Raw genomic sequence first — 14,031 nt, 5'->3', positions numbered from 1 at the left:
AAGCCAAAAACTTTTTAATTGCTCTTCCAGTTGTTGTTTTTTGTTGTTGTTTGGAATTGTTTTTTGCACTTTGAATGCTTCCTGTTCGATGGAGACACGTACGTGCTTTTATTTTCCCTCTAATGACATAACGTGATCTAATGGCTCGCATACGTTTTGCTGCTCGACTGAACAAGAACTGTTTATATACTCCACGCATATAGCATATATCATTTGATACTCCTTAAAGGTGCAATTAACGGATCACCTTAAGGGCATTTATAATAGGGTTTCTTTACATTATTTCGTTTCGGATATCAATTGATAGCATTTATAAGAAGAAGCTGTCTATATCCTTGCCGAAAGTATTAACATTTTTTAATTAAATGTTGAACGGATATATCTTCGAGCTCGAATGCATGTTCTTGACGAGCAATGCCCGTTAATTCTAGAAAAAATCGATAGAAGGGATTTTTTGGCACTTGGGTTGAGATTTGACCGAGTAATGGGGTGGGAAATTTTGACCTATGTATAGGATATTTGAGGGTACCATTCCCAAATGAATTTTGACCCAAAATCATGTTGTCAGATTTAGATGCCAGATTGATTAAGAGGCCAAACCATGAGCAAAAAGCCAAACCTCGTGAAAATCGGATGAGATTTGACCAACTTATGGTGTTGGGAAGTTTTCATCTATGTCTATATAGGATATTTGATGGTACCATTTTCACATGAAATTTGACCCAGAATCATGTTGTCAGATTTAGATGCCAGATTGATTTAGAGGCCAAACCATGAGCAAAAAACCAAACCTCGTGAAAATCGGATGAGATTTGACCAATTTATGGTGTTGGGAAGTTTTCATCTATGTCTATATAGGATATTTGATGGTACCATTTTCACATGAAATTTGACCCAGAATCATGTTGTCATATTTAGATGCCAGATTGATTTAGAGGCCAAACCATCAGCAAAAAACCAAACCTCGTGAAAATCGGATGAGATTTGACCGAGTTATGGTGTTGGGAAATTTTCATCTATGTCTATATAGGATATTTGATGGTACCATTTTCACATGAATTTTGACCCAGAATCAAGTTGTCATATTTAGATGCCAGATTGATTTAGAGGCCAAACCACGCGCAAAAAGCCAAACCTCGTCAAAATCGGATGAGATTTGACCAAGTTATGGTGTTGGGAAATTTTCATCTATGTCTATATAGGATATTTGAGGGTACCATTTTCACATGAAATTTGACCCAGAATCATGTTGTCATATTTATATGCCAGATTGATTTAGAGGCCAAACCATGAGCAAAAAACCAAACCTCGTGAAAATCGGATGAGATTTGACCGAGTTATGGGGGTGGGAAATTTTGACATATGTCTATATAGGATATTTGATGTTACCATTTTCACATGAATTTTGACCCAGAATCATGTTGTCAGATTTAGATGCCAGATTGATTTAGAGGCCAAACCATGAGCAAAAAACCAAACCTCGTGAAAATCGGATGAGATTTGACCAAGTGATGGTGTTGGGAAATTTTCATCTATGTCTATATAGGATATTTGAGGGTACCATTTTCACATGAAATTTGACCCAGAATCATGTTGTCATATTTAGATGCCAGATTGATTTAGAGATCAAACCATGAGCAAAAAGCCAAACCTCGTGAAAGTCGGATAAGATTTGACTGAGTTATGGGGCTGGGAAGTTTTAAACTATGGATATGGAGTCTATGGAGTCTATATAGGATAACAGCGGGTATACCCCGGCCTTGCCCGTGGCACGTTCAAAATAAATTCTGTCAAAGATCTTTGAAAATGAGTTTTAAACCGATCGGATTTCAGGCAAAAAAGTTTCATACAAACGTTTTTCGCGATTTTTCCACACATGCGGGTGGAATTAGCCGAAACCCCGTCTTAACGGGCCTCTTTCTCACATAAAGTAACTTCAGTGAAAATTTCAGCTTCCTGTCAGTCAATAAGTCTGTCAGTCAATAATATATAGATATTCATAGAGAGAGAGAGAGATTGATCTGGTCTTCGGCTTATATTATCTATACCCGATCTAGTCTTTGAATCTTAGTCTTTTAACTTCGTAACTTAAACAACCCAATATCGCGTAGTTTCAAACAAAAACATATTTGAAGTTAAGTTAACTTTATATTCTCCCAATCCCAGCCCAATTTAGACAACTTTATCGACTGCCTAACGCAGTTAACAATTTAAAAGGAATTTAAAGAGCCTCCATTTTAAATAAGAGCAAATGTTTTACTTTTATATTAGCTGCGGCTTTTCTTCTTTGTTGAAAATTGCGTTGCAGATAAGAAAAATGAAAACATTTGCACTTGAGGGCAAACAGAACAGGACGAAATTGTGGGACAGTCTGAAAGACGGAACTTAACTCTTCTTTTCTTTTCATTTTCTTTTTTTTGCTCTTTCTCTACAATTGGATCGCCTTTGTGCGCGTCATTATGACGCGAACTTTACATTTCCCCTGGCTTGGGCACCTTTTTATGTGCTTCCTTGTGCTTTGTTGTTGATATTTTTTTTTTTCTTGTACGCTTTTTGCAAATCCGCTTAAAACATTTCTGTAGGCATTAAAAGGGGGGCGCGAGGGCGTGAGAGGTGCGGCATGTGGCGTTCCTTTTGGGAACCGCAGGCGGCAACAGGTAACGCGGCGTATGCGCAATATTTGGCCAGAGAGCTTAGAGTGCCATGTCTGCATGCGTGTGTGTGTACGGTTATGCGTGTGTGTGTGATATTTCGTGTCTGCCATTGTTCTACGCCGACAGCTGGCAGCAATTTGGAAGGCAACGCAGCTCGCAGACGCTTCCTTTTGCATCAAATATTTCGCCTATGCAGCTGCGTCGACTCACCTGTTGCCCGGCACCTTTGTGCTGGGCAAGGGGTGGATGTTGCGGGGCATTCGCTTGTAAATTGGCTGATTTTGTATATTTGGCATTCAGTGCGCTTGAAGTGTGTTTAAGCATGGCACTTTGCCATTAGCAGCACCATCTGCAACATGGGGCATACACCAAAGTGTCGTCAGCGTCTCAATGGCAACGTCCTTGCGCTTGTGCCCTGCTCTGGTTTTCTCAGCAGCATCCGCACGTGCAACCTGATTGTCATCAGCATCATCAGCATCATCATCAGGCGACAGCATTGTTGTTGGGCCCAGGGCATATTAATATTTAAAGTTGTTTAACGCTGGCTACAGTCGGGAGTGCTCGACTTCGAGTTGCCCTGAAGCTAGCGATATATGCTATGCATATATACAAAAAACCAACACAGATGCAGCAACTATGCTTCTTCTTCTCGTAGTTTCACACGATGTGTGGCTAATGCTGTGCTGATTACCTTCGATATTTAAAGTCCGATCTTAACCACCATATATGCAGAATTTTGTTCAATTTAGGAGGGAACGGGAATTTGGTATCCAACAAATGAAATATTCCACATCTCTGTATTAGCTCACATATCCTACATACCAAATTTGCTGTCTCTAGGGCTGAAAAGCGCCGGGATTTGGCTAAAACCAGGTTGGCGATATGAAGTTTTATCGATTTTGTGGAAACGGTGCGGGTTATTGATGATACTATCGTAAACTTGAACTACGTTTAAAATTTCATGTCTCTAACTCTTATAGTTCCCAGATCGACTTAACTCGTCGTTTTTAAAAATAATATACACCTATGCCTCGATTTACACGGTACTTGATTTACACGGTTTCGCTTTCTAAGAACCAATCTACCGTGTAAATCGAGGGATAGGTGTATATATTTTAAAAATATATACATAAAGGGATCGAGTTATTGATGATCTTTTCGTGCCTCTAGCTCTAATAGTTGCCGAATATTTTGCGCTCAAGCACAGATCTACTTAACCCGTCGTCCTTATAAAGAATATATAAATATTGAAAGAATATCTATATAAAGGGAGGGAGTCATGGATGATCTTTTTGTGATCTTCGAGGAAATAGGTTAAAATTTTCAAGTCTCAAGTTCTTATAGTTCCAGACATTGTCGTGTTCATATACAGGGACAGACGGTCATGGCTAGATCTACTCAACTCCATAGATCAACTCCATATAAAGAATGAAATCTATATATATGGGGTTGCAGATGCTTCATTCAGTCAATATGCCCTTTTTAACTGTTTTCAACGGGTGCAGGGTATAATAACAACAACAATAGCAGCAGCAATTTTCCCCAAGGAGAGCATTTTGGCTTCAAGTTAATTGTGAATGCTTTGGCAATGTTGTTGTGTGCGCGTGATTTGTTGTGAATGGCTTGCTCGTCTATGTGTTTATGTGCGTAGGTGTATTTGTGTGTGCGTGGGTGTGTTTATGTGTGTGGGTGTATTTGCGTGTGTGTGTGTGTTTTGCTGTGTGTTTTGCTGTGTCTTGTGGTTGCGGCTAGCTGATGTCGTTGGCATTTATTAAACGGCAGCTACAGAGAAATGCAGCTGTTGTTTTGCGGTCGAAATGGCAAACAGAAAGTTTTATGACAACAAATTGCAATGAAATGCGCTTCCATTTAGTCGAATGCTATTTAAACATATATTTTATAGTTTATAGCACATTTATTTGCTCAAGCAAAAAGTCAGCAAATCACAAATAGCTCGCAATTTAAATTGCATTTGAATGGATATTTACATTTAATAAATATTGGCACATTTGCATGCCATAATATTGAATGCCTAATTAAATGGCTTTTCAATTGTATTTAATTGGTATTTTTTTTTTTTTTTAATTTATTATTTATTGCTATTAGAGGAGATTGTGTTAATTTTGTTTAATTGCTCTACAATTTTGCGCTTTGTGGAAAGTGTTATTTCTTTTTTCAATATTTACTGAACAATTTCTGTTAATTTGCCAGGGCTAAATATGTTCAATATTGAGTAATAAGAGGGTAAAATTGACTTTATCGATTTCATTAGGAATATACAATTTTGACCAGGCCAAGTTGAACATATCTAATTTGAAGTACAAGTTATTTTATTCCAGGGATATCTTCAAATCTTGCCAATGCAGAACGCTCAGCTTTGAAGTTCTCAACCAAACTCAATTTCAATTTGGCTACGTCCATTCATATAACTCTTCAGCTGTAAGCCTTGTTCTTAATTTAAATATTGAATGCCTTTTAATGTGTGCACTTGGAGGCTGAACGAATTTAGAAACATTGCAGCAGGCAGCTAGTAAACCATAGAAATGGAAATGCGATTTTCAATAATCGAATTACGAGCCAAATTCTCTTGCAATTAAAAGCAAATCGTATACAAAGACGCCCTCAAAAATAATGCATTACCCAAATGGAAATGCATTTAAGCGCAGAGCTGGTTAAATAATCTGCTGCTCATAAAGTCCTTGTGTGGCAAATGTCTGGCAGCTTAGAAGAAGAAGCTGGAGGAATATGGGAATATACAAACTCTATAGGGAGACGTCTGCTTCTAGACAAAATTATAATACCCTGTGCAGGGCAGGGGTATTAGAAGTAAGTAGTCGCTGGGCAGCTTGCGTTGCCAACATTAAATACTTTTTAAAAGAAAATACAAATTTGAAGCCAACACGGGCAACAAGATAAGCGCCGTCCAATTGCCGCAGCCAGGGCGCCAGACCACCAACAAGGACCAACGACCACTTTTCAAATCCCTTCGCTACATGAATGCTGAATGCGGCACGGCTCGTGTCCTGGCCCAGATTACAACATGAAATGGCGGCCCAGTTCGTTGCGGGCACATCCGCCATCCAGCCAGCGTCTGGGCACAGTTGGGTGGCCCGGGGGGGGGCGCTGGGGGCGTGGCATGTGTGCGCTTTCTATTAGACTGCAGTCGGGAGCGCAGTCAGCCGTGCAGGCGGACAACCGTAACATGACGTTTCCGTGTCCGTGTCCTGGCATACTCTGGCACTGGCCCTGGTCCTGGTCCTGGTGACGGCAGCTGCTCGGCGAGCTTCAGCCAAACTTTTCGTCTGTCTGATGTTTCAACAATGTTGTTGTTGCTGCTGTTGCGGCCGGTTGTTATTGGTGCTACCTGCGGCACAACTATGTTGCTGCCACAAATTTCAGTTTTTTTTCTATACACTGTTTACGGGAGTGAAAAGGAGTATGGTTGCGCATGACTTGGGATACTAATTTCTGTTGAGTGTAGTCCTGATGAGCTCCGCGCAAGATCGAGCCACAAACAATCCTTTAAGCGTACTCTATTCGATCTGCCTTATCTGTTTATAGTCTGCGAACAGAGTATTGCACAGTCGACTGCAACTTTCTTTCGCTTTCCGCCTTGGCTAATAAAAACGCGTCTGTTCCTTAGGCGCGCACTCTGTAGCTGTAGCTGTAGCAGCTGCTGGCCCAAAAATCTGCTGCAGCCGGAATGCTTGGTTTTTAGAGCTGCTTGGGCGCCAAAATGGACTGAAACTGTTTGTGCCATGCTATACGCTTTTGAGTGCTTTATGGCCTAAACGTGATTTTCAGCTTGTCTATTAAACATTTTGCAGGAGTTTTTCTCCTTCTGCCAGCTGCACGTTGGCTTCTATCTGTCTGCCTTGGCCTTGGCTTTCTCTGGCGGCATCTCTGGATTCGGCTGCACGTTTGGCATTTGGGCAACAATTGTTGAAACATGTTGTCATCCAGTTAGTTAGTTGCCATGTTTGGCATTGTTTTTGCTACCGCTGCCTGCTGCCTGCTGTTGTTATTGAGTTTAGTTTTCCGTCACGAATTAAGTGCGAAATGCTGCTGTTAGCAGAGCGCTTGAGAACTTTACATGAACTTAGTGTAACACGTAGTTTACGCTACAAAATGGAATTTATAATCCGTGCAAATTCATTATTAAAATGAAAACAATTAATGCTGAAATTACTTCAAATGAGCAACTCTGAAGACATGAATCTAGAGATTCCGTTGGGCGACAATAAATTGTACTTGAATATTTAAATTATTATTATTTAAATTTTTAGCTACAATCAAAAAATTATAAATTCAATTTGTAAAAAACCTTCACCGATCATCAAGTTAGAGGATCAAACCCCAATGAAGACAAAAATACAAGAGAATATATAGTAAATAATATATCACTGGACAGGGATCAAATCTCTGTGAATATAGAAACAAATTTGAAATTATACAATTAAAAATTGATCACAGAGTACATAGTTTAGGGACGAAGAGAAAACATTTAACAAAAGTAGAAAGAAATGTATAATTGAGCGCGAAGTTAAGGGATCGAGCCTACCTAGAGAATAAAATATCTAAAAACATTTAAAAAGTTATTCCTCAACAAGCATAAAGTTAAGGGTTCGCGGCTTTTCGAAGGCAGAAAAAAATCTAAAAACATTTATAAATGTATATCTCAGCACAAAGTAAAGGGATCAAACGCCCGAAAAGACAGTAATATCTAAGAACATTTAATTTGTTATTTATCGCTGAGCACGAAGTTTAGAGCTCAAACAACCAAATATCTTATTTATTTTATTTAAATTTTCCAGTGAGTACCACTTCAAGGTGGCACTGCAACAGCGTTGATTGTTGCGTGAGTTCGACTGCAGCAGCGCATAAATCAAATGGCCAAAGTAAATATCCGCTTTAATGCTAAACTAGCTGGACGTGCCTTTTGGACAAATGAAATGCAGTGAAAGTTCATAAATCAGAGGCAAACAAACATTTTTGGCCAGAAACCACTTCAATATTTCAAATTGTGCAGGTCCTTGGAAACACCGCGACGATTTCTCACGTGCAGGTTGCGCAAAGAAATGCGCTGGCAAACAAAGCAATGGCCCGTCAAGAAGGCAACTTCTTTTGGCCCGGTTGCGTTTCAGGTGAGGCTTTAAGCATAATGAAAATTAACTTGCGCCAAAATGCATTTTCGGGCGAGTCATGGCCATGTGCCACGCCCCTGATTGTTGCAGTTTTAACATTTGCTCACGCGATTCTACGGTTTCCAAGCGCACCATCAATTTTATGCTGGCAAACACTTTGGTTTTGTTTGTCGCACGGTTAACAGGTAACAGGTAATTGCAGTTTGCGGTGCAATATTGCAAAACTTGGTAACGACAGTAAACGTGAACGAGGCCACAAGCTGTAATAAGTCAAATGGCCGTAAGCAGATACCCTGTAACTCGTTTAATGGGTGGAGTGAAGAATCAGGGTGCATCTAGCTTACGCTAACAATATACAAGAAACAGTGCGGGCAGCTTTTAAAGCACATAATAGCTTTATGAATTAAGTAAATTTAATAAATCTCACTTTAAGCTCAAGTCCAAAATACTCAATCAGTTCAAATAGTCGCTTTAAGAATACATAAGAGCTTCTTTAATTGACTAAAAACTATAAAGCTCGCTTAAAGCTGGCTGTAAAAGCACAGTAAAGCTTCATCATTGAAATGAATCTGACTTAAAGCTTAATTCTACAACTTACAACCACGTAAAAAAAAGCATAATCTTTTTTAAAGTTCAGCAAAAAGCACATGAAAGCTCCAGTCTTTGACATAGAATATTAAAGCTCATTAATAGCTTTAATGTAAGCTAAACGTATTAACTAAACTAAAGTTTAGAGCTCAAATAAACTTTAAGAGCTTGACAACTATATCTCTTTCTAGGATGTTGCAAGTGTTTCTGTTGGATCTTATCTTTCGAAAATTATTAAAAATTATTATAAAATTAACGGCGGTCTCTCTTTTAATTTTAATATTCAATTTAGCGTATCAACTCATCGAATAAATTCATATTTGCAGATACTCCACTCACATCTGTCGCTACCCCATATATCTATCGTTTACAGGGTATAATTATGCTGCACTCAATTTAATTACGTTGCCAAATGGCGTGACTTTGACTCGTTGGCAGCCTTTGCCGGGAATTGTTCACTGGCTTTTATAGGGCCACAAGTCGATGCTTATTAAAACTTAACACTTTTGGTGCGCGTGCCACGCCTCCAGGCAGTGGGAGTGGGCGTTGTTTTAGTTAACTGCTCCCAGGCGTCATTATTGCCATACTTATTGGTATTTCCAACTTTGGGCACCCCAGAGAAGGGTGTCGGGTGGCTAGGAGGGGTATTTGGGGGAGGGGCCGGGTCAGGTGTTGTGAAAACTTCTAGATTTTCATTTTCGATGAGTGGCGCAACCATTTACGAATATTGCAGCAAGTTATGGTCCTGTGAGAGGTGGAGTGGTGAGGGGGGGGGGGGGGGTAGCTAATTGAACTTGTTGATGATGGCGGGAAATATTGCCGCAGGTGGCAGGTGGCAGGTGGCAGGTGGCAGGTTTCACTTTGCATTCTCAAAATGCACACACACACACAGATTGAACAAGTGCTGCGTTAATTGATGTCAAGTGTGAGCTGCTGTGCGAAATACACGTAAGTTGCTCACCTGTTTGGGCGAAGCCAACGGGAAATGAGCTGCCGCTGGCAATAAAGAACATTAAATGCTTATACAATTTTAATGGCTTACATCTGCTTGGCTCCACTGTTCTCAGATGTCTAATTGATTCCGTTTACCAATCACACTCTATAGTTTCTTTTTGGCCAGAGCAGACTTTTCTCAAAAGAAAATATTAGAATAGAGTGTATATGGAAGCTAATAAAATATTAGGCTCCAGATCAAGCACGCAAATATGCTGGCTATTTCTTATTATGCCAAACACTGTAACCTTTTTGACTTTCTAAAAATACCAGACTGTCTCGGTCTGATTCGAAGCCCGAGTACTTAGCCGCTGCACTAAGCTACATTAAGTCTATAGCTACACCTAAGGCTCCACAGGCCGGTCGCCCATGGCATTAATAACAAGTAAGCCATTTAAAAATATGACGCATAAAATGGAGCTTAAGGAATCAATAATAACCAATTAGGCAGCAACGTTCCAGAATAGCTGCGGAATTAATTAACGCATCACTAGCAGCAGCATAAACCAAGGCAAGGAAGCCGGACCAGGAGCAGGAGCAACAAAAGGAGCCGCAGCAGCAGCACAAACAAAGCCCTGCTACAGGTGAACAGTGGGCCATAATTAATATTTTTTTGCTCACTTTGAGCTGAAGCTGACCAGTTGAAAGATGAGCAAAAACAGCAGCCAAAGTAGCCTTGGGACAAAGGTTTCCCAGACAACGACTAAGCGGCAGTAGGAAAAAAAAATTAAATTCAAAGACAAGTGAAAAGCGGCAAAGGTTTGTCACGACTCTCTAATACTCTGTGCAGAATTTAAGAGTTAAAGACAAAAGATTCTTAAAATGTGAGTATAAGGGCAAAGATTATAAAAATATAAGAAAAATATTTGATCATGTTTTGTATATCCTTGTAGAGGGTGTGATAAGTTTGTCATGAAATGTGGGGTATTAAATATTCGACAGGTCAAAGATATCCTTACAGTATAATAAAAAATCCACAAATATTTAAATTTGCATGTGGCATTAATAAAAAGCACATAACAGGGCCAATATATGTTTAAATTATTCAAAGTACTTCAGTTTTGACAAAATTATGGCCGCTTGAAGTATTGGTAGGGTATTTAATGGTACTTGATTTTAAGTCGAAATTTAATAAATTTAATAACAAAGAGAAATTACATTAAAGAGGCGCCTCACAATAAATTTGGCAGACAATTGATAAAAAGAAAATTCTAAATAAATACGAAAGTTTAATTTGCCAAATTCATAAAGTGCTTTACATTTCCCATAAACAAATATTAAATTATTAAAGTAAGTGTCATTGAACAATGAAATCTGTCTAGTTTTAGTTAAGTTTGGAGTTTATAATCAGGGAAGGGTATGATTAAGAAAACAAGTCATGAAAAGGGGATCCATCATACAAATCGATTCAGCACCGGTAAATTATTATTTCATAGTCTAACAATGTTATTTATGTAATTTCGATAAATGCTTTTCCGCATACTGTTTGGCCCTAAAATTGAACTCAAAGCAGACCAGCTTAGACTTAACTTTCACAATTTTTAAATGACGTTCAAAGAGCCTGAACAGTAAACTGATGCGGCCCACTGTGAAGCCTGGGCTAAAATGTTGGCTGGCAAATTATGGTTGAAAGTGGCAGCAACTGTGATTATGAGCGAGGCGAACATTTGCAGGCACTGTACACACTTACCTGCGCTGATATGCGTCCCTTCTTCAGTCGCGTGAGATCCGTGTGGCTCCAGTGGCTGCGCGCCCAGGGCACAACGTTGCGCAAGTCCTCATCAAAGCTGGCAATAGAAAAAAAAATTAGAGAAAGTAAGCCAAAGTTCGTTTAAAAATATTAATTGCAGTTGCGTATTGCAGAATTGCGCTCACTTGAAGTCGTTGAGTTTGTTATGCAGGAACTTGCGTATATTCCAGGGTAAATCGTTATGCCCATCGATTAAAGGCACTTGATCCAAGAGCTGCACAGCGACGCGTAAGCGCTCCTCAAAGGGCGCACCTGAAAGGCGAAGAGAGCGAAAGGGAGAGAGGGAGAGGGAAGGTTCATAAAACCGAGTTAGCAGCAGCTACTAACTAACTTGAACGCATTAGCACGACACACAAAGATACCAACACTGCCAGAGACTGGGTGCGTCTCTTGACATTTTGAGCTTTGGCTACGTGTCGTATGCGTTATGGTAATTGATTTATTGTCTGGATAGCTGAAAGCTGGAATCTAGTCTAGGAGCAAGCTCTCTACTCACTTGCAGCAACACGTAGCGCCAGGGGCACAGCCACGCTGGCAGCGCCAATTATCAAGAGTATCGAGCTGACTGCCAGCCAATGCTTGGCCGCATCGAAGCCTGCACAAATGTTACGTATACGCAGCGTTGTACGACCAGCAGCAGGAACAGGAGCAGCATTCATGATGACCAGCCACAGCGATTGTTGTTCATGTTGTTGTTGTTGTTTTAGTCGTCGTTGTTGGCAGTTCAATGCCAAGTCGTTTGTTGTGCAGCCGGAGAGACGTCGTCATCATCATCATCAACATCATCATCATCAGCAGCAGCAGCATTGTCGTTGTTTGTGCGTTGCATTTTGTGTGCAGGGAGGGGTGTGCGAGTGTGTGTGTGTGTGTGTGCAAATTGCCGTGACAGTGGCATTGATTACAGCAACAACAACAACAACAACAAAGACAAGTCGATCGGTTTTTTTTCATCGTATTCCCATCATTGGGCAAGCAGCGTAGTTGTAGGGATAATAAGGAAATATGGTTAGTTAAACGTTTAAAATTGAATTGCTTAGTTGGTTTTACTTTACAAAAGACGAACAATTTCTTGTTAACTGAGAGCTGAGTCAAGTTTTATGAACCATGAAATGAGTTGTGTGTGTGTCAGTAGATAAAGTGCCGATGTTGGCCATGAGCATTGCTTACAACTGACTTATTAGCTGCATTATTATGCAACTCGAAAGACTTAAGTGCTTTTGTGTGCTATCAGTATCAATGAAATGAGTTGAAATTAAATTAAGCCAATGGAATTAATCACATTATTATGTCTCAAATAAAATCTAGCCATTGGGAATAGTAATTTGCGGAATGCTGTGGATTATATATGCTTGGAAACAGCTGTTTCTATATGTATATATATATATTTCTTGAAATTTTAATTTTTCTCTTACTGACTGCGATGTTAGATTCCCGGTTAACTAGGCTGTTAACTCGCCTGTAAACTGGGCTGTTCACGCGCCTGTTAATTGGGCTCTTAACTCGATTGTCAATTTGGATTCTAAGTAAGATTTAAGCCCCGATATTAGCTCGCCTGTTAACTCTGTGGTTAACTCTGATATTAGCTGAGCTCTTAACTGGAATGTTAACTGGGCTGTTATTTTTTTCGATAACTAGGTTGTTAACTGGCCTGCTTACTTGTCTATTATTTGGGCTAATAACAGGCCTGTTAACTGGGCTATTAGCTCGACTGTTAAATTGTCTATTAACTAATATGTTAGCTGAGCTGTTAACTGGAATGTTAACTAGAAAGTTAACTGGTCTGTTAGATTGTTTAACTCGGCTCTTAACACTCATCAACAATTTATATGCACTTTTTGGTTTCAGAATTGTGTCCTTGAATTTGTTGCACATTTCTGGACAAATTTATAATACTCTGTTGGCTTAAATAAGAAGTAGAAACTAAGCTGATGCAAATGCGAATCACATTATACGATTTGGTTTGGGTGCTCAGATACTTGTATCAATAGCAAGTGCTCAATTTTAATTGCAAGCCAAATTCGATTATGCAGCTTAGCCATTTGATAGGGCAGCTAAGCAAACAAGTCAGCTGAGGCATGAAACTAGCTCAGTTCAGTTCAGTTCAGTTTTTTTTTTCTGCATCCGCTTGATTATGGAAAGCTCGACACTCGCAGGACTCGGTCTCTGGCTCCAAAGTGAATTACCGATAAGCAAGTTGCAAATGGAGAGCATGTGCGGCAGCCGGCAGCCAAATGTTGCAGCTGCCGCTGCCAAAGTGGCACGTGAAGCGGGCGGCGGGGCGGCCATCAGCGATTTGCATAAATTTAACATGACAGGACATCGCCGGCTACGCAGTTTTTGGACGGGGGGCGACTGACTAACGAACTGCAGTTGGCCAGAGACAGAGAGAGAGAGGGGGGTAGACACTATGCGCCCCTTTCAGACCACACGGCTGCTGATGGGCACTTGATGAGGAGGACAAAGTCACGCGGGCATTGGCAACGTTTAACATTAAGCGGCCATGTTACATGGGACGCAATCAAACGGCTAACGACTAAATAGAATTGTGTGCCCCAAGTGGGGAGCAGCTGCTGCTGCTGCGGCCAGCACAGACAAGCGCAATGTCAGGTAACAACAAACCAGGGCTGCATGCCAACAAATGAACTAGTTCAGAGTAGGTTTCTAGAGAATTGCATGAAATGTGGCTTGTGAATTGGCAAATGAACTGCCCTGTTTGATTTAGAGAAAGAGATCAATTGATTGCCGACAAATAAGATAAATACTTATCTGGGGTTTGACTCAGCTTAACATATATGTATATGTATATATATATATATAGAAGTGAGCAGCTAGTTCCTGTTCTTGATTGGGCCTAGTTTGGATAGCATGTTTTCTACCATTTTTTGTGAACATAAAATATAAA

The 14,031-nt window shown here is 40.1% G+C and overlaps 1 protein-coding gene across 2 annotated transcripts in view; it reads right to left on the bottom strand.

Annotated features, from left to right (window-relative positions):
- The window catches only part of LOC135433978 (receptor-type tyrosine-protein phosphatase kappa-like), an 81,189-nt gene that overhangs the window by 56,083 nt on the left and 11,075 nt on the right, over positions 1-14,031 (bottom strand). For both annotated transcript variants that reach the window (XM_064690296.1, XM_064690294.1), the window contains 3 exons: positions 11,626-11,724; positions 11,255-11,381; positions 11,070-11,166 (listed from right to left, as the gene is read on the bottom strand). In XM_064690296.1, coding sequence (XP_064546366.1) covers positions 11,070-11,166; positions 11,255-11,381; positions 11,626-11,724 — 323 coding nt within the window. The remainder of the gene's footprint in view (positions 1-11,069; positions 11,167-11,254; positions 11,382-11,625; positions 11,725-14,031) is intronic.

This window comes from Drosophila montana, unplaced genomic scaffold (genome assembly GCF_035044405.1).
Source record: "Drosophila montana isolate Dmon_TW-CO22-7 unplaced genomic scaffold, ASM3504440v1 contig_3257_1, whole genome shotgun sequence".
In the NCBI taxonomy this organism is placed as follows: Eukaryota; Metazoa; Arthropoda; class Insecta; order Diptera; family Drosophilidae; genus Drosophila; species Drosophila montana.
This window is presented reverse-complemented; position numbering and strand designations above follow the sequence as displayed.